The 24,989-nt window shown below is 40.8% G+C and overlaps 1 protein-coding gene across 3 annotated transcripts in view; it reads left to right on the top strand.

Moving 5' to 3' along the window:
• dock3 (dedicator of cytokinesis 3) overlaps positions 1-24,989 on the top strand; it is a 57,078-nt gene that overhangs the window by 9,265 nt on the left and 22,824 nt on the right. For all 3 annotated transcript variants that reach the window (XM_030423215.1, XM_030423213.1, XM_030423212.1), the window contains exons 3-17: positions 1,380-1,420; positions 3,570-3,625; positions 7,263-7,359; positions 9,756-9,904; positions 12,669-12,753; positions 14,034-14,075; positions 16,079-16,233; positions 16,401-16,482; positions 16,793-16,853; positions 16,946-17,093; positions 18,737-18,825; positions 20,977-21,102; positions 23,602-23,726; positions 23,895-24,057; positions 24,209-24,315. In XM_030423215.1, coding sequence (XP_030279075.1) covers positions 1,380-1,420; positions 3,570-3,625; positions 7,263-7,359; positions 9,756-9,904; positions 12,669-12,753; positions 14,034-14,075; positions 16,079-16,233; positions 16,401-16,482; positions 16,793-16,853; positions 16,946-17,093; positions 18,737-18,825; positions 20,977-21,102; positions 23,602-23,726; positions 23,895-24,057; positions 24,209-24,315 — 1,526 coding nt within the window. The remainder of the gene's footprint in view (positions 1-1,379; positions 1,421-3,569; positions 3,626-7,262; positions 7,360-9,755; positions 9,905-12,668; positions 12,754-14,033; positions 14,076-16,078; positions 16,234-16,400; positions 16,483-16,792; positions 16,854-16,945; positions 17,094-18,736; positions 18,826-20,976; positions 21,103-23,601; positions 23,727-23,894; positions 24,058-24,208; positions 24,316-24,989) is intronic.

Raw genomic sequence — 24,989 nt, 5'->3', positions numbered from 1 at the left:
TATAAATACAGAACCTTGTGTTGTTCCACCAGAACTTTTTTCCTCTAGTAGTATGGTGCGAGCTTTGAGGAGCATTAATACTGAGAAATAACACTTTAACACTTCATTTTACAAGACCGTAAATCTGCTATTGTTTTTGTAGAAAGATTCCTGCAAGGAGATATACATGCTAGTGCTAATTATAGGGAAAATAGTGGCAATCTGAGTTTAGAGTTATTTTAGATAAGCAACAGTCGATCTTGAGTGGAAATTTCCTTTCCAAACAACAGCGCCATTAAAACAGAACTATCCAAATATGGACGAAGCTGAAAAACCCAATGATTAAAGACTTTCTTCTTGGTGTCTGTGGTGATGTGGTTGGTGGTACTTGGACTCGTGTCCCCAGTATTACTGAAATCCTGCTTACAGCCCTATAGAAAGTAAAGTGGAGGTCTTGAAACCCTGTAAACGTAATAATTACCATAACCAACACCAACCCAAACACACAAAGGTCTTTCTATGTTTGTGTAATGTGATCACACAACTTTAATACAGGCAGTCATGTCTAAAAAAAGACACTAATCTTTATTTTAATCCATCAAACAAGTCATGATTTAGCATAATGTAGCCTAGCTAACTGCTAGCTAACAGAACCCCAGCTAACGTAACAGCTGCCACAGATTATTTTGTAGATAAACTGACTGCCACAGACAAATCTACTGCAGCAGTAGTTGCGGACCACAGACATACGACAAACTAACATAGTAGAAAGCCACTAACCTTAGTTTTACCTTGCAAAGTGGTTCTGGGATGAAGCCTAGCTAACTAGCTAATGGAACCCAAGCTAGTGTAGCGACTGCCGCAGATTATTTCGTAGTCATTTAATGAACTTACTAAAAAATATTCAAAGAATCAGTCAAAATAGCATGTATTTGTTTCAAACTGTCAGGAAGAAAAGAATAATCATTTTGTTTGAGCTGTTTTGTTGAAATCATACCGATAGCCTACTCTGCCACGGACAGACCTGCTGCAGCAGTAGCGAGGACAAGCTACTCAGGCTAATAAAGCAACGCTTTGTATTCACAGCAACAGTTGAAACAAAATGTTTTACTTTTAATTGTCAAGAATCATTGTGTTGAGGCTGATTTGTAGAAACTATACTGATACCCTCCCATAGACAAAGCTGCAGTAGTGGTTAGCTCGACCAGACTACTCGAAGTTTGATGAGTAAGCTAATTAGCTATACAGGGTTCACATTGTTTACTGTCATAGCAAACATGTTAACATGGCAAAAATATGATTTTTATATTATTAGCTATTGGGATAAAAGCATAATGACAAAATATACCACAGCAAAACTGTTGTGATGTTTTCTGATGTGCACTTTGCTCTTCCCCCAGGTTGGTATAGAGGCTTTTCCACCAAGAAGCCTTCTATCAAGGTAATTACACCAACAGACGCAGATCACTGGTTTGACATTGTGTGATTCAGTCTGCCTGCAGTATCGTCCATTTAAATAAATCACGAGAGACTTAAACACATGTTAAGACTCATAGGTGAAGCAAAAGGCTAAAAGAAAACAACTAATTGGATTGTAAAAACAACAAAGTCTTAAATGTGTTGGTTCATTTGACGTTGATTTGCAGTATTGTTCATAATGTTAACTGACTTTGCCAGCTAGTATTTAATATAAGCTTTTACTTTATTCAAATAAATGAAAATTCACCCAAACATCTTTAAAACGGTTGCCCTGTAACACAAAGTATTATCCAAATAACGTTATTTTATTTTTATTTTATAAAAGATTGCATTTGTAGATGATGCTGTGATGTGAGAGACATAACTTGAAGCCATTAATGACTGATTAATGACTGATTAACTTATTGAATAGAGCTTTGATTTGACAAAAAAATGAAATCTCTTGACCTGTATTTCATGAGGTGCTTTCATAGAGACACTATTTTATCCAGGTTCTTAACTCATAGCACAGAAGCGCTAAGTGTAGTGCCATCTTCAATGTAATTTACATATCGTCAACAAGAAACCTATTCAGATAATAAAAAAGAGAAACCTATTCAGATAATAAAATGACAAGAAGACATTAAATGTAAGAGAGATACACTGCATATGTGCCGCGTGTTTAATGAACACCTTGCTGCAAGCCAGCTCTATCATTTATTAAAACTGTAGTATGGCAGTTTGCAGATCATCAGAGCAGCAGGGACCCACCGATCTGAGTGCATGCTGTGTTGCTACTGTGCTGTTTTCTCCTCGTGGAGCAGAATTCTGTGGATAAACCACATCTGTTTACCTTTCAGCCAGCAGATGGTGCAGTTAGTGATCAGAAATCCAGACAATACACTAAAACAAAAAATTCCAATTTAGTTTTAATGCATTAAACTAAACTAAACTAACCCTTCTGCAGGATGGATGCACCAAACCCTCGCTGTGGTGTTACACTGTATCTTTAATCAGTGCAGAAAAGAAAGGCAGGACGGAGTGATTTAATCCAAACCTCTCAGTGCTCACTTCAGTCTATTCGTGCAGCATTGTTTTGAAAAAAAAATCCTCACTGCACACCACCCTGTAAGGAGAGATCATAGCTGCGGAATAATACAACACCATCACTGCTGACAGAGATCAATACTTTGCAATAAGTGGTTGTTATATACGACTGGTACATCTGCTTCCCATGATTGTTAGTAAAGGATGTTTATGACGAGCTTCATCCGTGATAACCTGTAGCGGAGCCGCAGAGTCTTTATGCAAGGTCAGGGAACAAGGATGTAAAATTGCACATCCACAAATACAGTGATGAGGAGCAGAAATGCCAGATATATTATTAGAAACATGAGAACGGCAGGTAATTTGATCTATTTTGCGCGTCCACTCTGCTTTTAACTGAGATGTCAGAAGGCTGAGGTATTATGTGATGCTGCTGGGATGTTTTAAAGAAAAAAGCACAAAAGCCGTCCAGTCCTGGTAAATGTAGGTGTTAGTGGCTACATGCTGTCCTTCTCTACTCTCATCAGCTATTTACAGTTCTTACTAACACCCCTCCATTTTGTTATGTACTCCGCTGCCCACATTCATTCGCCCCCATACTCTCTCCGTGCTGAGAGAATTAGTTGTGCTCACAGTGGCCAATTCTTCACATCTGGCAGATTAGAATAAGAAAGATGAACTGCAAGGGTGGCAGTTGGCACCACTCGGTCTCGCTTGCCCTTCCCCTGCTAAGCCGAGCCACAATAGGGCTATGCACGTTGCTCCGCATCTCGTTTCTGCAAACCGTACGGGGCTTCACATGTTTTTTTTTCTGTGCATGGCGAAAAATTTTCGCACACAGCAAAGCAGAAACATTCAGAATACATATAAGGGAAGTGTGATCTTGCATTTTCCTTAAGCAAGAGTTGTAAAACCTCCCCCTCACCCCACCCGCCGATTGTAGCACTCAACACAGTTTAGGTTATTCTACCTAATAACACACAAACACAACACAGTACTGTACATTTTGGTTACGTGTCGCAGGAGAGTTAGGAACCTAATCCTGTCACACTCTGTAACGTCTCTGCTCCTTCCTCTGTCCACAGGGTATTTTCCCAGTCAGCTATGTCCACTTGAAGAAATCCACAGTGACCAACAGAGGGTAAGTTGGAGGATAAAGTGCGGCTACTTGAGCTTGTGCAGCATCCCAATTCAAAAATGCAATCATCCAGCTTTTTTTAAGATGTTTATTTTGAAACTTTGTGTGTACCACACCAGGGTGCGTATGGGAAAGAAAGACATAGACACAAACAAGGTTGCCAGATTAGTAAATGATTGTCCACTCATGACCATGCAGGCTGTGTCCCCGGTGCCTGCATCCACTGTAACGGAAATGTCCATGAAGGGCTGGAATTATCTGTTCTTTGTCACAGTACTAAGTCAATTAACCGATTCATTATTTAGTCTTTAAAATGTCTAACGAATGTGTAAATAAATACCCCGGACCAAAAGTGACGTCTTTAAATTGTGTCTTGTCACCCCTGCAACAAATCTCAGGGAGTCAGGGCGACACTCGCTACAATAAATGTAATTCCAAAAACAGAGTCGACCAGGGCAACACGTCTAATGTGAAGAAACACCCGGTCAAACATCAAATATAGGTATATATCAAAAAGCTTTCCAACGTGCTGTTTGGTACACTAAAACAGAATGAAATGTTTTTCAGTATGTCTAAAATCTTAATATGAAACCAATATTTAGCGAAGAACAACGAAACAAAAAAATGATGGTTCTTCTTTGGATCAGGCAGACTAGATACTGCAGCTGCCATTGCTGCCTTCTCCTTTTTGTTGTTAGTAATTTTCCTTTTGACACTTATTTATACTTTTTATACATTCCAATACTGTGCTGTTGTTACCTCAGTTCTTACATTTTAGTAAAAGTATCCAGGTTGTAAAAAACTGAGTAAAAACAGTCTCCTCAGCTGCTTCCAGCTTTTCTAACAGCTTCCTACCTTTAAAGGTGCAATCTGTAAGAATTTTGGTTCAGTACATCCAGTAATAAACTGAACTTGAACAACAGAATGGGAAGAAATAACAGGTTTGATCTCACGTCAAAGACATCTATTTATTGTGTTGCAGAGATATCTACTGCAGTTAGCATGCTATGAGGTCTCAGTCTGGACCGCTAGCTGCACGGCTAGCTAGCTGAGGGCAGCAACGGCTAGCAGCATTTAGTGGCTACTCTGCTGATGTGCTTCTCCCCATGTGTTTGGTGTGACCCCCAACAGGTGGCCAATTCTTGCATATTGCATCTTTAAAGCAAAGTCGGTTGTATATGAAGATAAGATTAAAGTGAAGGAACACCTTGTACATCTGTAGGAAACATTGAATCATCTGTTTAAATGTGTTTATTATGAAGTAGACACATGTAATGAGCAGAAACAAAGAGCTACATTTATTGCAGCAAATAGCATCTTATTTATAAAGGGACTGAAGCTAACACAGTCGCCTGTCTTTACCAATTCATCACTACCGGGCCTTTTATTGAGACATACTGGAAGATAATATGAGCAATGAGGATAAAAAACAATTCTGTTTATCGTTACTAGTCAGGACCCTCTCATTACACATGCGCTGTAATACAGATTTTTTAGAGAATTTCAGAGCATGACGATTTGTAATGGTCCAGTCTTTAAGACGTTTAAGATGACCGTTAAGAACATCAGAAAGCTGCTGACACGCATGCATAAACTCTCTCACACAGACGTACATTCGGCGGTCATCTTCAGTTCCCGTCACAATAGCCGGTCACAGCTGTAGAGGCCAGAACAAAGGCGAAAACAATACCAGGCAGCAGAGCTCTTTATCAGCCTGAACTCATGGATGTTAAATCTGCGGGCTGGGATCTGTGGCTCAGCGTGGACTGGGGGTTTGTTGTTATATCACCACCCTCCAGTAGAGCTACCACATAGCAGGAGGACTCTCGTTTGCACTCAAACAATTAAAAGTACAGACTTTAAATTGACATTATTATACTTCCTCGCTCCAGGAGTTGCACTTTGGGAAATCTGCTTTGCTGTCTCATGGAGTTAATGAGGTGACACACCTACTGCATATCTGTAGCTCTCCCAAAGCATCTCTGCTGCAGAGAATCACCCTGACTCATTGTGTAATGCTTCCCTTGTTGCAAAAACTATGATACAGTATTAAAGATAATTCTCTGCAGCACAGGGCAGAGCTCAGTGAGCAAAGTGCAAAGAGTCCCAAGAGATCTAACCTTTGGTTTAATGTTTCCCTTTCAATGTGGTGACACAGGAAGGATGTGTGTTGTAGATTTTATTGAAATGCTCCACTTCAGATAAATCTCATTAGGCTGCATGATATCACCTCTTTGTTATTTCATAGCTGATCTTCAAAAAACTTGTGTGTAGCATCAATATACATGATATGTGTTTTTTATGTGTGTATTTGGCAATGCTGTTACCTTACTTTTGAGACTCAGCCCAGCTCTGTCAAAGGCCACTTTAAAACAACTTTAAAGTGTCCACACTCACACCCAATATAGGTATTAAACCAATGTAGAAACAATGTGTAGGAATAGTATGTTGTAGTTTGGAGGTATTAACTGACCCGATGACTCAAACAGTGAGATAAATCAGGTGATTTCTGAATGAGGCGTAACGTTATGGGTCAGCTACCCACGTCTCCACACCTCCATTTCCTGCACCAAGCTAGCATGTAGCTAACTACTAGTGTTACATCACATTCTCTGACCAACATTAAGTTTGTCATTTACATTTCACTGCACCCCTACCGGTCACTGTAGGCTATACTGTCGAGGTGTGGCGCTTTCAAGGTGATTTGTTTATTGTGTGTTGTGTGGATTAATTAGTCTTTTATTTAACAATATTTAGCGTTATGTCACTTCTGCAGATATAGTGGCACATTTACGCAACTAAACTAAAATCGTCAGGACAAAGTAAACAGAATTAAGATTGATTTTATCTTCTGAAATAAATGTTTTTCGACAGCTCTGATGAAGCTCAGGTTTTATCAGGAAGATGGCTGCTTTGCTCAAATCAGTTTCACTGTATGAACCTAGCCTGTGTGCGTTACCTTTTGGGTGTGTAGATGAACACAGAACATTAATTAACGTTAAATCTAGACTGATCCTGCAAACTGATGGGAAGTTTATGTATCCAATGAAATGAGTGTGCAGTATCTCTCTTAATCGGGAATGTGTCTCCCTATTTAACCCACCATCAGCTAATAGTAAATTTGCATGATCCGGCCCACCTGATTTGGGATTAAACACAGTGCTCGCGGACACAGCTGTGATTCGCGCATCACTTTCATCAACATTGGGCTCGGTTTTATGGATGTTACTGTTCTATCAACGTTATAAAGTTTTTAATTTGTTGAAGATAAATAAATATAAAGTTCCGCACAATGTTAGAATGACGCCTTTTGTTTTGTTTTGGTCTGATAACCTGTGTCAGAAATGTTTACCCTCATTTAAATGCCCTTCTGTTGAGCTGTACTTGGGAATAAAAAGCTTCACACAATAATTATCAGGTACTTGGCATTTCTCTCATCTTCTTTAAAAAGTAATATTGGGCTCTCTCACACTCATGTTAAAGACTGAATAACAATAATGGCAACAACCATCTATACAACATTGTAACATCCGTACAACAGCGCCCCCTGTGGTCACATTTGATGAGGATCAAAGAAAATATTGCAGCACATAGCAGAGCGGTCCGTCCACTGAATGTTTGTGTGTGTTTTTTCCTTTAGCCTGTGCGAGACGGTGGTGCCCCTCGAGGACCCGATTATCACAGAGACCACCTCCACACTGCAGGAATGGGGCGTCTTGTGGAAGCAGCTCTATGTGGTCAGTGGCACTATATTACAGTACATTGCAGTCATATAAAAACAAAACGCCTCGCAATAAATGTGAGACTGGAGCTAACATAATCAGATTTTCCAAGGGAACTGGGAGAAAAGTAGCTCTTGGAGAAAGAAATTGCATCCGTCGTTGTATCTCTTGTGTCCTCCTCAGGGGGTTTGATGGCTTTTTCCAGTATGTTTTTCTTAACTGCGCCTAATTCCACACCTGGTTTAACAAGGTCTGCCAACAAGAGTACTGAATGGCCAGAGACAAGCCCAAACATACAGTGACAGCTCCTTTAAATATTTCCCCATAGCATGCTGTTCTGACTGTCACCCTACATTTACATATAGTGTCTATGTAGGAACAGAAGTGGTGGCGGGGCTCAGATAATGGCCTACAGACCTGTCGGATGCAATTCCATGCTGTGTCATTCAGCCATTGATTGATCTTGGCCTGCCCCTCACAGTTTCTGCATCATCTTAAGATCCGGCTCTGCTTACCACCTTCAGTCAGCCTTTACTTGCGGGGCGAAAGTGATTACTGGAAAAACCCAAAGCATCCTTAATCCTGCCGTATGTTGGTCGGGCAGGCAGAAGCGGTTGGTAGGGTTTTGAGTTTGGAGCTGAGTGGATACGCTGCGGAGCTGGCTGCGAGTCTTTACATAACTCTCACTGAGGACTGCTCATGCTCTGAGCAACTACAGAGCCCTAGGCATTGGTGTGATGATGTAACTTCCTCTCAAGCTCGACTAATGTGAAGCGCTGATTTAACAGTGCTCGTTTTGGTGCTCACCCCCTGTGTGATATGGGCCATGTTGCCACAATGGCATCCATAATAATGGGACACAGTTTTGGCTTGATGTTGATGCATTTCACCTTATTGTTGCCAATTACAATTCATGGTGTTACTTCAGGGAGCAATGGCCTAAGCATAACTGTGTGTCTGTTATAATGCATGTAATTAGCCCTGCAGAATAGATGTCTGAAAGGGCTCATCAACCCTGACAAAAATCTTTGTTTTCAGCAGCTACCAGCCTTTGAAAACATGCAGTGTTTATCCTCATTAATTTTACTGGGGCATTGTGGCAGCGTTTAATCTTTGCATTTATGTAAACAACCTGGTTGGTAATGTGGGCTTGTCGTACCATCAGGGAGAACAGAAAATACCTGGATTAAAAGTGTTGTCCTTGATCCAGGAGAAACAGTGATGAAATGCACGATTGTGAGGAGGTCAAGACCAACTTTTAATTTCATTAGATAAACCAGTGGACTTTAAATCTCAGTAGCAACCAGTGTTGTCTAAAATATTTGTATCTCACTACATATCAATTCTGAATATATGAAACAGTTTTAATACACATTTTCTGCACAGGCAATAGACCATATTCATATGGCAGCCATTTTCTTCTGACGTCACGCTCAGGGTGGGAAGCTAGAATATTGTACAGCTGAGTTCCAGGTGGCAGGTTGTATAAATGTAGGGAAAAATCGGTCTAATGGTTGTCATTTCACTGTTTCCCATTGATCAGCAGCTGTGTAGACAATGTATAATGAAACTCTGAGGGGAAATTGTGGCATCTTTCAAGGTAAAACGACATATTTGGTTACACGACAGCTAATGTTAGCTGATGGGTTATCAAATATGTTGCTTACCCTAGAAATATATCCCCTTTGGATTTTTACTATCCATGATCTTTTCAGTTGTTGATCAGTTGGGCAGCAGTGAAATTATAATATTTACTCAGATTCCCTATGCTCACATGACTTGCAATGTGGAACACAGCAACATAACATTATCCCAGCATTTGAACCTCCCAACCCGAGTGTGAGTAAAATGGCCACTGTGTGATTATGGTATATAGCTATGCTTTCTCAATTTCTCGTCTCTTCGACGGCAAGCTTATTTTTAAAGCCCTTAAGAGAAAAAAGTGTGATATTTAATGTTTACTACAGTCTTTCTGCTGTTTGTCTGCTGCTAGCCAGGAACAGTTCAATCATTGTCTTTTTACAGTCTTGTTAATGTATTGTTTAATAAAAAAATCTAAGATCTGATGCATTTTTTGGCATCACTTTTGACCCCTGGAATAAAAAATGATATCAATTATCGATATTTATATCGAAAATAGAAATTCAACACTGGTAGCAACACAGAAATGGTTAGCATGTGATGAGAAGGTGATTAATGTCTAAATCATACTAAGTGAATGTAAAATACATCAGCAGATATCTGAAAACTTTCTCAGTTGTCAGCTTTTAAGCTTCAGTACACATTTAATGAAAGAGAAGATATCAGATAATTATGGAAAGAGTTTAATTAATAGTTGATTAATATTGACACATTACATAGTGGGAGGAGATCAAATATCCTAACTAAGTCTTTTTGGCTTCCTTCAATAGAAACACAAGGTGGATCTGTTCCACAAGCTGCGTCATGTGATGAACGAGCTCATCGACCTGCGTCGGCAGCTGATCCAGGGCCATCTCGCCCAGGACCAGACTCGTGAGATCAAGCGGCACATCACCGTCCGGCTCGACTGGGGCAATGAGTGAGTGGGCATGCTCAGAGAAAAAACAAAACAAAACCCAAACATTTGTTTTTAAATGTTGGCTACCGAAGAAGATCATATTTCTTTGGCACTGGAGAGATCTCCAACACTGGATGAGTGGGTGCGTAATAGCATCCTCTCTGATGTAATTTCATGGTCATTTAGCAGATGAGTGAATCTCAAGCGGCTTAAAGTCAATGCACATCTCCCTGGAGGAACTGTAAAGCCATAGTCTTACTGTTGCCAGTTTCAAACTCCATCCAGCTGAGCTATGACAGGCGTCCATAACAGAGATAAAGATGTGAGGGCTCCAGCTCGGCTAAGGAGGGGCCATCTGTCAGTTTAATATAACATCATTGCACATAAAAAACACACGGATATTCACTTTGAACCACATCACCTGATTGGTCATAAATAGAATGTGTTCATATAGAAAACTGTCAGAGGTGGAGCCCACTGTATTTTACACCATTCATGCTGAGACCAGTGCTCTGTAGTGCACACTGACCTGAGCGCTGTAGTGATCTAATTTCATGGTCAAAGGATCACTGCAGCACTGACAGCACCCCGTGATTTGAGGCTACGCAATTGTGTTTAAGTGAAGGGTTACAGTATGATATAGGACACCATGAAGCAGAGGTGTAAGGCAACATATTACATCCACTTCAGTGCTGTACTTAACGTCTTTAATCCCATAGACCCTTTGGCAGGTCTTCTTTAATGCAAACTCATGTTGAGTGGTTAAGCACAGTTAAAGCCATAAATCCTCATCCCACTACAAGATCCTAATGTTTCCAAAGATGCCAAAAAATGTCCTCCGGTACTGGAATAACATAATGCACAAGACTAATCTGAAATTGTCTGTTGGAGCCATAAAGAATGTAGCTTTCTGTGTCATTATGACTGACCAAAACTACTGAATAGTTATGTGTGCAGAAGTTTTAGGAGTCTAAGGTTAATAGACTTTTCTTGTAATGCGTTGTATTTTTGTTCCACTACATATCTAAGGGAAATGTTGTACTTGTTTGGTCAATATCATATTATGACTACAGTACAATACTAATTACTAATTGTTTTGCAAATCATTGTTTTGGTGATGTAAACATTTGATAATTTCATGATGATGAGAAGAAAAATCCTTCAGAATGACTGACATGAGTATTGATATAAAGCCAAACTGAAACAAGCAGTAATTTAATGTTTCAGCTGGCTTATAACATTTCATGTAATAACATATGATAAGTAATTCGGGGGGTACCAAAACATTGATACTACGATATTTCGTCTTGAGGTACGATATCGATACACTGGCGCCAAATATCAATATTTAATAATATTTAAATTGCGGTCAGTGTGTGTGTTAAGACGAGCCACTGTGCAGTATACACTTTTTCTTAATTGGCTGTCATTCATGTGAAATTGATTGACAATGTTTTGTAATTCCTGTGAAATGGATTAGGTGCAGTCAATAAATTCTGAATTTCTTCAGTGACACAGATATCGTGATGTTTCATGGAAATTTCTTGCAATATATCGATTGTCGCAGATTCGCTGTATTGTGATATTATCGTTATCGTGGGCAAAATATCTTGATAGTAGCGTATCGTATCGAATTGTACCTGGTGATACCCAGCACTATAAGTAATCCTGTGTTTTTTTAAAAACCAAAGGCAATCCAGGTACTCGAGATGTAAGAAACTGTATTAAACCAAAAAGGAAATATGTATTTATTAAAAAGCCTTTATTATAGTGGTGTAAGAAGTGGTAAGAAAGACCAGTTATTTAAAGGAGTCATCACCCGGAAATCGCAATTTCTCTCGTTAAATCATGCATATTGGTGTTGGACCTCTGTTGAAACTTGCCTGAAAAGCTGGTGTTTGAAAGTGGCTTATTTTTTTCGCTTTGGCTCTTTTTCCGAACAGGAATAGCGCACAGTAGTGCGCGTTCCTAAAGCACAAGATTTTGACTCTGCTCCGGTGGTGACGTTACCACAGGAGGCTACTTGCATATTAAGCATCGGCTCACAGCCGTCCTCAGCCAGACTTTCTGAGTGAGCTCGCCGAATCTGCTTATTTCTCTGTCATTTTCACGCCATACATCGTGACCGCCAGCATTGAAACTCAGGTCTTACATGTAAAACACGAGTGTGAAAAGTAAGAAGGAAAAAACTAAGAATTTACCATTCAGAGACGTCCTGCTGTAAACGTGTCTCTTCCACCGTCTCTGCCTCTTCACTCTCCCGTTGGGAATCCGACTCCGGCTCGTACATAAATGCCTGAATTCCGTAAGGTTCGTCATTTAGTGTGTGCGCCATGACAGGGGGCTGTTTATGTTTTGGAGTCCGTGTGTGCATGCAGGCTCGCCCCCCATTCCGGCTCTGTCCTTCCTGCGGCCAATCAACGCGATTTTTTGAAAAATCGCAATAATTTGAGTAGTTGTAATTAGGTACTTCCAGCCCTGCAGACACAAAAAGTGGAGTTAAAAAAAACAGTATTTTCCTGTGAAATTTAGCTTGCAACAGAAATATGGCACTGTAAGTATACGTAAGCACATTACTGGAGTGAATGTACAAAGGCATGTTTATGAAGGGATGTTTAAAGATAAAGATAAAGATAATATAAGGGAAAAATGAAGACCAAGAATGCACAAAGCTTAACATTTAATATACTTTAACTAATATTATACTGTTTGAGTCAGAACCTTTATTTTCTTTTTCTCTCTGATTCCTTTCTTCACTGCTGTTTTATTGGTCGTTTCTCCTCAGGCACCTTGGCTTGGACCTTGTTCCCAGAAAAGAGTTTGAAATGGTGGAACCGGATCAGATCAGCATATCTGAGCTATACAAACTGGTATGTTGGGGGAGATTGTTCTTGCACCAGTGCATGCTGAACAAACGCACCCTATGAATTATGAAACACTATGAATAATGAAATAAATGTATATTCTTAGTAGGATGAAAACACATTTAAGTAGAATTCTGTTGGTGTATCTGTTGCCTCAAATGATGCTGTCCTTACACACTGTGAGCTCAGTTGGAGCTCGCTGAGTGCCTTTTGTTTTCATCGCACCGCCTGTTTTTGCATATAAGAACGTGTTGTTGGATGTGAAGGGATGTGTGAATGTACCGATTATCAAACCATCCATAAGAAGGTGACTCACAAGAGAGAGAGCACGATTCAGCCGTCGGAGCCGCCTCATGTGACCTGTTCTTTATGCTTATCTTACCGCCATATTGAGTGTGTCCCTTTCCCCTCATCCATGTGACTCTCACAAGCGTGATTGCCAGCTAGCAATGCAGACGTAATGCAAAGTGACAGCTCCAGGTGAAGCTATGGGAAAAATGCATGCAAATGAATTTTTTATTGTTGTTTTTTTGAATAAATTACATATTTTAGTCGTGGTTGCTGTAAACCGACAACCAGACTAGAGACGTATTCCCATAAATAAGTAATGCCTCAAATGTATTTTGGTGATATGCGACTTGTAAATCTAAACACACACAGAGACACACACACTGAGGAGACTCACTGAAGCAGATCCAATTTTGGAAATATGCAATTACAGCACAGATATTACGAAATCTACTGCTGGAGATGGTTATCTAGGAGGGAGATCCTTTCTGGTCAGAAGCTGAAGCTCCGTATGCTGATCAAAACACTCTCCAACTGCCCTGCAGCCTCCCATTATCCCATTGCCATGTTTCTCAGCTTTGCACGCAGAATGTTTGTGCACTAAATGCTCTGTCCAGAAACAACAGCGTAGCTCTTCCTTGCCAAAAAGCCTCCTGACTCTGTCGATGAAAGCGAGCTTGTTTTTGGCAGGGCACGAGGCCTTGGCACCTCTTCAGGTTGGGGAGTAGAAGAGTCCTTTTAGGCTGCCGAGCAGAGAGGTGTGTGTGGGCGATACTGGCTTTGTCCTCTCCTATCCCACACACTCACGTTTTGCCTCATGTGGGCTTCTATTAGCGCTGCAGGAGAAGTAGTAGAGCTATGAAGCATCGACTGAGGCATTGCTCAGGTGGTGTTTGTCTGAAGCTGCTGTAAGGTAAATAAGTTCAACGCTGTGTGGGAAGAGTAAAGAATGGACCGACTGATCTGACATCTTTCTTTTGAACTCCACTCTTTTTTAGCATGTATCCAGCAGACACTGTGGTCAGCAAAGCACAAACCAGGTATAGTCTTTTCAAAGTTGCTGTTAACAAAGCCATCTAAAACCATACTGTCTCTTTAACTCTCATTTCATTTATTCTCCAAACACTCTGGGTAAGACACTATGACTGTCACATCTAGACTCTTTACTGTAAGTGGCCATTAGTTCTGGTTATCTAAGAATGTATCTAGTTCCCATACATAGAGGAGGATACGAGCATGTAGGGATAAAAAAGCCTTGATATAAAATGTAGATTACAAGGTGTCCACACCATGCTCCATGAAAACCTCACACCAGCGCTGCCAGAGTGGGTCGAATCCCACTGGGACCACATATGCCCCAAGATGTGTGCACAGATAACACAGTAGTGCACTATAGATGTCAACTAAAATTCATGTGTGAAAACGCTGGCTTAAAGACTTGTTGCACTTTGACTCCATTAAGGGATTAAGGACTTTTTAATATTTGAAGAATGTACCATCAGCTTAGTTTAAAAAGAATAGTTTTTACATTCAAAAGAAAGAAAACTATGTAGCCACCACCAGTAGCAAGTTAGCTTAGCTTAGCAAAAAAGACTGGAAACAGGGGAAACAGCGAGCTGGCTCTGTTTTTCGGTATCAAAATGAAAAGCATACAAATTAGCCTCCTTTAAAACCATAACACATTGTTTGTACACCTTTGTATACTAAATAAACAAAATGTATATTAACTAGTGAACTTAAAAGGTGCAACATGTAATAAATAGGCCACCATGAATTTATACTCCCAACAAATAAGGGCAACATATCAGCAGAATAACTTCTAACTGCTGCTAACTGTATTGTTTAACCAACTTTTAGTCTGTTAGCTCAGTTAGCCATTCAGCTAGCTCAACTACCAAGGAGGTGCACTGGACCGCTGGGAGAAAAGAGGTTTTCAGGCTTGCTGGTTAGCATGCTAATGACTTCAGTAGAAATCTCTTTAACACAATACATAGTTATTTCTTTGCATCCTGTTGATAATTTTTGTTATTTTTTCTAGTGTTTCAAACTAAAATTAAAAAGTGCTGGTATATAGATTCAAATACATTTGGACCGAGCAGGGCTAGCTGCTTTCTCCCATCTCCAGTCTGTGTGCTAAGCTAATCTAACTGGCTGTTGGCCGCAGCTTCATATTTAACAAGCAGATATAGAGCTGCGTATCGCCACTGATTTTCTCAACTCAATTCAGTTAATGATTACATTTTATTTCTTCCATGTTAAATAGGTTAGGGTAATGTTCAGTTTCAATGACAATTGCACTTGGCTGTGAAAGACTGCCACATAAATAATGCTGCTTTTTCTAGTAAATTAAATTGTTTTAGAGATGTCATAAAATACACCAAGACACATTAGTGACTGTCAGGGTAGTTTTTCTAGTAACATGACTGTTTGGTACAAGGATTTATTCGCCAAACATTAACTCTGCCTGCATTTGACACTTGGCCGGTGTTAATTTTGAACCGGCATCCACCGGAAGAGATCCATTTCAGAGATTTCATGAATTGATACCAAATTATTCAAATCAAGATCAATTTGAATCAACTCTTTTTCAGACATAGATATTCTCTTTTAACTCTCTGCAAAAATATATATCTAACAGTTCCCTGAATACGGACCCTGGCAGAGTCCTTTGCAACTGAGACAAAAATGTATGATGAGATGAGACATAATTTTCTTGTCATACATCAAAGAAATACAGAATCTAATCATCACAGGACTGCACTCTCCTTGCAGCCCCTATCAACAAACACAGACCCACCAGAGCTGCACTTTCTCATCCTTCATTCATCATTTCTTAATTTAGATGGCAGCCTGTGTGTCTACTGAGTTTACTGTAAATAGCATGTACATGTGACAGGGTGAAACACACTGCGGAGCATACATCAATACATTATTAACCCCTTACAGTACCCCCCTCCCCACTGATCTAATAAATCAGCTGTCTATATACAGAGTGGCAGTGAGGACCCGTCTCGTTAACAGTCACTTTCTTCTTCGTTCCCAGGGTGACAGCACCAGGCAGCGCCATGGTGACGGTTGCCGCGTCCCCGTGTCGCACCACCTCTTCATCAATCTGAAGAGCTTTACTTACAACAGCATCAGTGAGGATGCCGACGTCTTCTTCTTTCTGTACGACACTCGTGAGGCCAAACAGATCAGGTACACAGAGGCCTCTCATTGAGCACACAAAAGCCCTGAATGATCCGTCAAGGGCAAAGAGATGCAAAGACAAACACACACACACACACACACACACACACACAACCTCTGTTCAGCAGATTGACGGAAGCTATCTGTGGTTGACAGTGAACTGACTTCTTTTGCAGTGAGAAGTTCATGGTGAAACTGAACAAAAATGGCGGACCAAAGAATCCAGAGAAGGTGGATCGTCTCTGTGCCCTCTTCACGGTAACATAATTCTCCCTTTTAGGCATGGATACAAATATTAGGGCTGCAACTACCACTCATTTCATTATAGGTTAATTTGCTGATGATTTTTAAGATGAGTTGATAAGAAAATTTGAAAAATGCTTTTTAAAAAAATCCAAGAGCCCAAAGTGACATTTGTAAATTGCTTCTTTGTCCAACCAAAAGCCCCAAACCCAGACTCTTCATTTTGTTATCATAAATAACAAAGAAAAGCAGCAGGTTCTTACATTTAGGAAGCTGAAACCAGCAAATATTCTGTCTTACAACTTTTCATCTCATTTCTCTTTAGGACCTGAGCAGTAAAGACTTGAAGAGAGACCTGTACATTGTTGCACACGTCGTAAGAACTGGTAAGAAAAGTACAGCGTGCAGAACATGGCATTTGTGTTCAATGACTGATATTTCTGATATTCTGAGTGTCCCTCTCCTTGTTTACGACCAGGTCGCATGCTGCTGAACGACTCAAAGAAAGGCCCGCCTCATGTGCAGTACAGACGACCGTATGGCTGCGCTGTACTTGCCATGAGTGACGTTTTCCACACCATCACTGACCTCAAAGAAGAGAAGGACTTTGTGCTGAAAGTTTATACGTGAGTGAACATGAGACACTTTCTTCCTTCTATAGGGGATTTTAAAGGGGGCAGTTTACGCAAAAAAGAAAAATACATATTTTTCCTCTTAGTTTTAGTGTTATTTATCCATCTAGACAGTTTGAGTTGCAGGGTTTTGAAGATGTCTGCCTTCTCTTGAATATATATTGAACTGAACATTTGATAAACTCAGCATCAGTGCTTCTTTCCAGAAATCATGACCCGGTTTCTCAAGATAATCCACGGACCTACACCGTGCAGAAGGAAGTGTCCATATACTCGTGGATGAAAAACTAGCTGACCACGCTAACTAAGCTCTCTTTGCGGTGCAGCTCAGCTGAGGAGGACGGCATTAATGTTTACATCCTGTGCTGTCTCAAGCAAGAGCCTCTCGTCCAGGAGTAGATGCACGTTTTCTTCTGATGCAGTTGGTGTGTGTAGTTCTGTGGAAAGAAAATAATCTGTGGGTTATCCTGAGTAACCGGGTCATGATCTCTGAAAAGAGTCATTGATGTCAGAAAGCCAAGTGCCATGTACTAACATTATAGTCATCTCTATGGCCGATATCTCAAACAACCTTGATGGATAAATAACACTCAAGGTAAGAGGAAAGAAATATATACTTGTGATTTGGGGGTTGAACTTTAAAGAGACTATATTTGTAAAAAATTGTCTGTACACACTTCAGTTTTTCCGCAGTAATCGGTATAATTGCTTGGTAGCTGCGTGGCCTCTGATAAAGAGTCTATTCAACGAGGTGGGAACGTGTGAATGTTCTGCAAATGTCTTGCATGACAACCTAGTGCTTCAGCGTTGATGCCTGGTGCGTTTTGACCAGAATGATAATGAAGTGTCCTCTGGAAAATCAATAGCTTCTCACCCCGGGCCTGAGATAGGGCACTTGGCGTGTTGTGAATCTGGCTCCTTCTGTTAGGCTTCGCCACAGAGAGCCACTCCTGTACGCCGGCCAACCCGGCAACAGAGGAGAAGGAGAGACGCAGAGAAGGGAAGAGGCCGAGAGAGATGACACTTAGATAATTGAGCAAAGTTAGAGGACAAACACAAAAAACACAAAGCTCAGCGTTTCTCCCGTCCGTCAAAAGCTGGAGTGTCTCCTCTGTCCTCCTCAGCGTCCGCTCTGGGTCAGAGGTCGTTCATGCACTTGGCGATCTTGTTATGACATTTTTCCTGTGTAGTACATTCAGGATAACTACACAGCGCGGTGTGAAATAAAGATTTCTAGAATAGAAACCTGTCGTTTTTATCGGATTCCTTTGCCGAGGCGAAGAGCTCTTCCTTTAAAAAGCAAGCAGTGATTCAGTGCTGAGCTGCCTCCAAACTGTCGGCTCCTATAACGCTCCAGTCTGTGCATTTCCCCATGCCATCCCAGGGGCCTACGGGCCCACAGTAATGAAAAAGGCTGGTAGAGAGCTGGCTGTCAGGTTTGCTTAGTGAGCTGTGCATTTGGGCTAATGTGCTGCTTGATAGCACCTCCCCCTGCTGCTACCTTTTCTCCAGGAGGAAATCGTCTCTGGGACACATGCTGATGATGTAGTCCCCATGCGCACAGTCCTGATCCCTCCATCTGGACCCACTAATGGGTGCTTTGTTAACAGCCCTACCCAACTGTCTTTCCCCCACAGATGTAACAATGAGAACGAGTGGTACCAGATACACGAGAACATCATCCGCAAGTCCAACACCAAGTACTCAGCTCCCAGCACAAACTATGGTAAATATGTTGCCTCTGCAGTTCTGGTACCTGTTTGGGCTCCCCGGTGTTAGAATTATACATTTATTTTTGTTTTGGTTAGAATTTAAAGAGAAGAAACTCAAGAGCAGTAAACAGTTGTTGGGAATGTTTTTGTCTGAAGCAGTTTACAGTGAGTAAGCAGGGGTCCAGGTTTTGTTCAAGGGACAGCTGCCAACAGGTCATGTGACACACACATATATATATATATATATAGTTTTGGTTGTATTGTTGTATTTTATTTCGCAGAGTTTTGAGATTTCTGCCTTCAACTCAGCACTATCAAGATTAATTGAATTTCAGTTGCCAAAAGTGTAAAAAAAAACAAAAACAAAAAAACGGTATTTAAGCTAAATTATTTTGTAAACACAGAGTCTGCTTAACATGCTGTGTACACTTTTTAGGAGGAAACAGGACATTGTTCCTGAAAAAAACATGCTGCTTTTGACCTAAATCAAATTGATCAACATTATCCTTAAAAACAAGTGAACACAGTTTATTGTAATATATATACAGTATAATAACCTTTTAGGATCTCATGAATAAGATTGATCCTTTGGCACAATAAAGTTTTGATCACAGTTAATATTGTGTCAACAATCTTCATACATATTTTTATACTCAGGGAACTACTGGTTGTTTTAGGTTTATTTATTTAATGTTTATTTGTCTAGGGACTAGTGTGTAGCATAATCTGAACATTTATTTGCCTTACTATTTGATTTGTGTTCATGTTGGATGCTCCCCGTGTTACTGTTACTGTAAATCAGTGGGCAGGTTTGAAATTGTTTACGATTTAAATGATTTTTACATCAATGTGATTAAGTACCTTTATTTTTAAGATATTAAATTGAATAGTTTGTTATTTGCTATTTTTGCTTTATTGCCAAAAGTTTGAGCAAGAGATTGATGCCACTCTCATGTCTGTACGGTAAATAAGAAGCTACAGATGGCAGCTAATGAGTGTAGCACAAGGAATAGAAACAGTGAGAAACAGCTAGCTTGATGCTACCAGCGCCTTTTAACGAACAGTATTTTGTCTGTTTTTTTTGTTTTTTTTTAGTCAGAACAAAAAAGAAGTGTAAAAATTACACCTTGTGGTTTTGTGGGGACTATTTCTCAGTCTGGAAAAATGACTTCTGCTCCCAGCCAAGATGTAGAAATTGGCCCAAACTGAGCTAAATGACTGCTGGCTGTAGGATCATATGACAAATAAGAGAGTTGCATCAATACTCTCACCTCATTTTCGGCAAGAAAGCAAATATGGCTACAGAGTATTTTCTTGATTCATCATTTGGTCTTTAAATGTCAGAATGTAGTTCCCAGTTATCTTGTTTCCTTCTGACCAACTGTTCAAAAACCAAAGATATTCAGTTTAATAATACTGGAGACTATTAGATGTTTACATTTGAGAGGCTTGAACCAGTTTGTTTAGGAGTTTAGATTCTGCCATCAAAGTGAGGAGACATATTTCCCAAAATGTTGAACTATTCCTTTAAGTCTTTTATGTCTTGGGCTGAACCAAAAACAGACATTTGTATTTCTGTAGGTGTTTGAAAAAGGTTTTTCTATACCCTAGTATTTATCAAGTCAAACTAAATTGACCCCACTCTACAGAAGATTGTTCCGTATTCATCAACTGTCATTATGATGATAATCATCTGAGGGAGAAAACATGATGTAATTTCAGGTCACTCTGTGTCTTTTAGTATTTAACAATCTTTCTGTGTGGGATTTTCAAAATGGCTTCACTGTAAGCGTGACTGCTCCTCCATTCACTATTACTTCTCTTCTTATGAGCATCTCACAGTTTGATTTATGACTCATGCCTCACAAAAAATCTGTCACTAGCCAAATATTTTCCTTTCTTCTTTGCGTAATTTCACAACACGGTTTCCTCCCTCCCCCCTGCTCTTCCTGACTCTGATCATGTCTCTCCATCCACTCCTCTGTCTGCCTTCTCCTCCCCCACATTCTGACTAATGTCCTTTTAATACCCCTATGTCCCTCCCTTCTTCTGCGTCCCTTACCTTTCTTCGATTTCACTTTCCTCCCACAACCTGACACCTCTTCATTTGCCCTTTCCCCCCTATTTACACACATATGCCCACCCCGCCCCCCTCCTGCCCCCAGGCCTCATCATTTCCCTGCAGCTGCTGCGAGGTGAGCTGGAGCAGATCAGACGGGAGAACCAGGCTGTGTTCAACAGGGCCCTGGCACTCACACGCAAACTGGGTTTCCCAGATGTCATCCTGCCAGGTAAGGAGTCAAAGAGCAGTAGGCGGTAATGGGGACAGAGAGGTTCAGATAGGAGGAGAGGACCTGGGGCCAGATGGCTTGGAGGGATGGAAGGAGGAGAAGGTCACAGATGAGGGAACAGAGGGTGCAGGTGAAGGATCAGAGAGACAGGGCATGGAAGATGTCAGAAAAGCAAAGGATGTGGGTTAATGAGTTGAAGATAACAGCAGGAAAAAAGCAAGAGCAGAGTGGGCTGTTGTGATGGAGAAATAATCCTATACAAGTTGGTTTCACAGCACATGCTTAATCTTTATTTATCGGCCATGGAAAATTAGTGCACTTACACAAGTAGTGATGACGTTTAAAACACTTCACATGAGTATTTTACTGCAGAGCCCCCCCCTTACATTGATTTGTCATCTTGGCGGTGCCTGATCTCTACGTAATCCAAAAAATGGGCAAAGAGGTGGAGCCAACGTGGGCCAAATGAAGCCTGGTTACTCCTGTCACTCAAGTGCCAATGCCCTAAAATAAGCATAATTTAAAGCATTAATTTAATTTAAATGAGTCATCCTCTGTACAGTTGTCAAGAGCGGATAAAATTAGCTACACAGTCTGAAAACGTTTTTGTAATAATCAGACTGTTAACTTGTTTATTTTTGCTTTCAAGCTGGGCACTTTAACATAGGCTCTATGGGGATTGACTTGCTTTTGGATCCGGCCTCAAGTGGCCTTTTTTTGAGGGAACTCGAGGAAGGTGCAAAAACTGGAATCACTGTAATTTTTGTAGCAGAATTTAGTTTTTTCTTCTTTCCTACCTCATTAATGGTCTCACAACCCATCCAGTGGACTTAACGCACACTAACGTACCTTTGTATATAAAGCGGTTAAAACTACACACACCAACCACGGTATTAGTACACAATGTACTTTTTACGTAAGACTTGAATGCAGGACTTAAGTGAAAGTGCTTCTATCACCACTGGTATTTTGGAGACTCTCAGTCTCTATTGGTGGAAGATCAACATTTAGGTCAGGTGCTGTGCAAATTATGAAGAGCACAGGTCTTCAAAGAAAACTTAAAGAGAAAAAGGGAGAGGTGTGTGTTTATTTCGGTATATTTCATCAGATAACACCGCTCTGCTCTGTGTCCTCTGAAAATGTACCATCTTCTCCTCTCCTCTCCTTTCCCCTCCTCTCTTCTCCTCTCCTCTCCTCTCCTCTCCTCTCCTCCTCCTTTTCTCCACCTCCTCGCCAGCTCCTCTCCAGCTTCTTTTCCAGTTAGCCTGAAATACCTCCCAATATCAACCCTTGTGACTCATCCGTCCCCAAGGAAATGACTCGGATATAAATAACTATAATCTGATTTTATAAATAACTGCAATATCTTCCTCCACTGTTGCCTCTGATATTTATTCCATTAAACACTGACCTCACAAGAAGGTGCTGAGGCAGTCATGAGCTACAGTGTATTACAACTCAGCGGGGTCATTTCTCATTGACAAGAACAATGACGTGTGGTGCACATCTTAGTCCGCACAGCAGCTTAATTTATGTTGACCGCTCGCGGTTCATCTGTGGAGCAGAGGCTGACGCGTACAATATAACTTATTAACATCGGCGAGGCAGGAGACATGTTTGTTATCATCATCTGGGACTTTCTGAGATGTCTTTGTCCTGTTGTTGAGGGTTACATTAAACCTCAAGCTAGCAAGGCTATGACAGGGCTTTAGGGAAATGATTTTGCCCATGACGTTGTGGTGTGTCAAGCTTAAAGGAGGGCTCCACTGACTTAGCATTGTACAAAGGAAAGTAGCATTTTACAAAGAGGAAAGTACAAATTAATGCAGAAGGTCCAGATTTGGTCTTTTTTATGCATTTTTGTGAAAAACATTGCCCACAATGCAACACGACTGCAAACAGTTCTCATGGAGATTTGTGTTTGTTATGCTAGTAGCTAGCAATGAGGAGGCTATAGAGGTCTTGTAACCTCATTTCTTACTCCACACCATGGATGTATTAAAGGTGCGGTTTGTAAGATTTAGTGGCATCTAGTGGTGAGGCTGCAAATTACAATGAACTAAACACCCCTCCCCTATGGTCAGTGTTAGTTTTACATTTGAAAGTAACTTGTTATCTTAAAAGATTATTGCCATTTAAATTACGACATTACCGACTGAGGCAAGTGACTTGTAAGAGTAACCGAAAATGGAAACCCCTTTTCCAGAGGATGCATGACTGCCTTCAAGTGTTCGACTCTACAGATATTTAATAGCGTACTATGTCATAAGCTGTAACTCAGCCGACATGCACAGTTTTCAGCAGCTGCCTCTATGAGAACGAGAACACACAGGCTTCTGCAGCCTACAGTATGTCATATTCGCAACCAAGCCACAAAAGGCATCGTGCAACCTACGTTTCTATGTAGTAGTTCTTCCTAAGACCAATATACAGACTTTTGTATGTAAAATAGGTGGATTTCCCCTTTGATCAAAGTTTTCTTCTTTGTTATTGTCCTAGGTGACACACGCAATGACCTGTATCTGACCCTGGAGCGGGGGGAGTTTGAGAGAGGAGGCAAGAGTGTCCAGAAGAACATTGAAGTCACGCTCTATGTACTCTACGCCGACGGGGACACACTCAAAGTATGACACATTAAGTACAAGACTTATTATGCACCATATCATTATTATTAATGAGTCATGGCGAGTGCAACTTTCCCCCCCATACGCCCACACGCTAAAGTTGATATGTCATCGAACGTATATGTCACTAAAAGTTATCTTATCTGTGCTCGATTTTTTTCTCCTCAGGACTGCATCAGTTTGGGCAGCGGGGAGCCCAACACCACCGAGTATCGCTCTTTCGTCCTGTACCACAATAACGGCCCTCGCTGGAGTGAGATGGTCAAGCTACCAATTCCCATAGATCGTTTCAGGGGGTCCCACCTACGCTTTGAGTTCAGACACTGCTCCAGTGAGTCAGTAATGCAGCTCAGTGGCAATCATCTGTCTCTCCACGGGTTTATTAGAACGGATGGGATCGCACGTTGAGTTACACAAGTATGGTTTGTGCTGCGTAGATGCCGCATGACGATGTGTGTTTATTGTGATGTGCTTCCTTTCAGCTAAAGACAAAGGAGAGAAAAAGCTGTTCGGGTTTGCCTTCACTCCTCTGATGAGAGAAGACGGGACCACACTGTCAGATGAGAGCCACGAGCTGTATGTGTACAAGGTGTGTGCAGGCTTAACGCACATTTCCGATGTGTGTTGTTCTTTATCAACTGTAAAAACCAGCATGTGACAAAGTATACACTTCAGGATCCCTTTAACTTTGACCTTTTGTGTCCTTAGCTTTCAAATTAAAAGTTGAGTGCATTAAATTGGCCTTCAGCTGTGGTAGTGTGTGTCGGTGGTGGTGGGGAGTCCACTGCTGGCAGCTCTCTGTGTGTCTTTTATTGCAGTTTCTCAGCAGTGGACAGTGGGTCATGGTGCGCTCTGACAACACGTAATGAAACGCACCATTCATTTTGTCTGCTCTACTTCATCAAAACATGTACAGTAGCTCCTCTGTGATAGTTAAGCCGCCCAGAATGACTCGTTCAGCAGCTCCATCAACATTTTTTTTTGTCTGGCGGCTATAACCAACCTCTTCTGGGCTGTGACCCACATCTTTAAGCCCTAAAATTCTAGAATGACCTCAGCAGTTAGAGAGCTGCCTCATAAAAAAATATTTAAAGTGGGAAATCATTCGCCTAGGAGCTTGAGAATGATGTAAAAAAATATGTCCATTAAGATTTCCAGGCTACAAACCCTGTTGCCTTTGACTTTGTACCTCTATGTATGATTGAAGTGACAATGTCCTGTATTTTAAGCCTGTTTTTTTTTTGTTTTTTTTTTAACTTGCAT

This window comes from Sparus aurata, chromosome 7 (assembly GCF_900880675.1).
Source record: "Sparus aurata chromosome 7, fSpaAur1.1, whole genome shotgun sequence".
NCBI classification, from domain to species: domain Eukaryota; kingdom Metazoa; phylum Chordata; class Actinopteri; order Spariformes; family Sparidae; genus Sparus; species Sparus aurata.
Note: the sequence above shows the minus strand (reverse complement) of the source record. Positions and strands in the feature narration are given on the sequence as shown.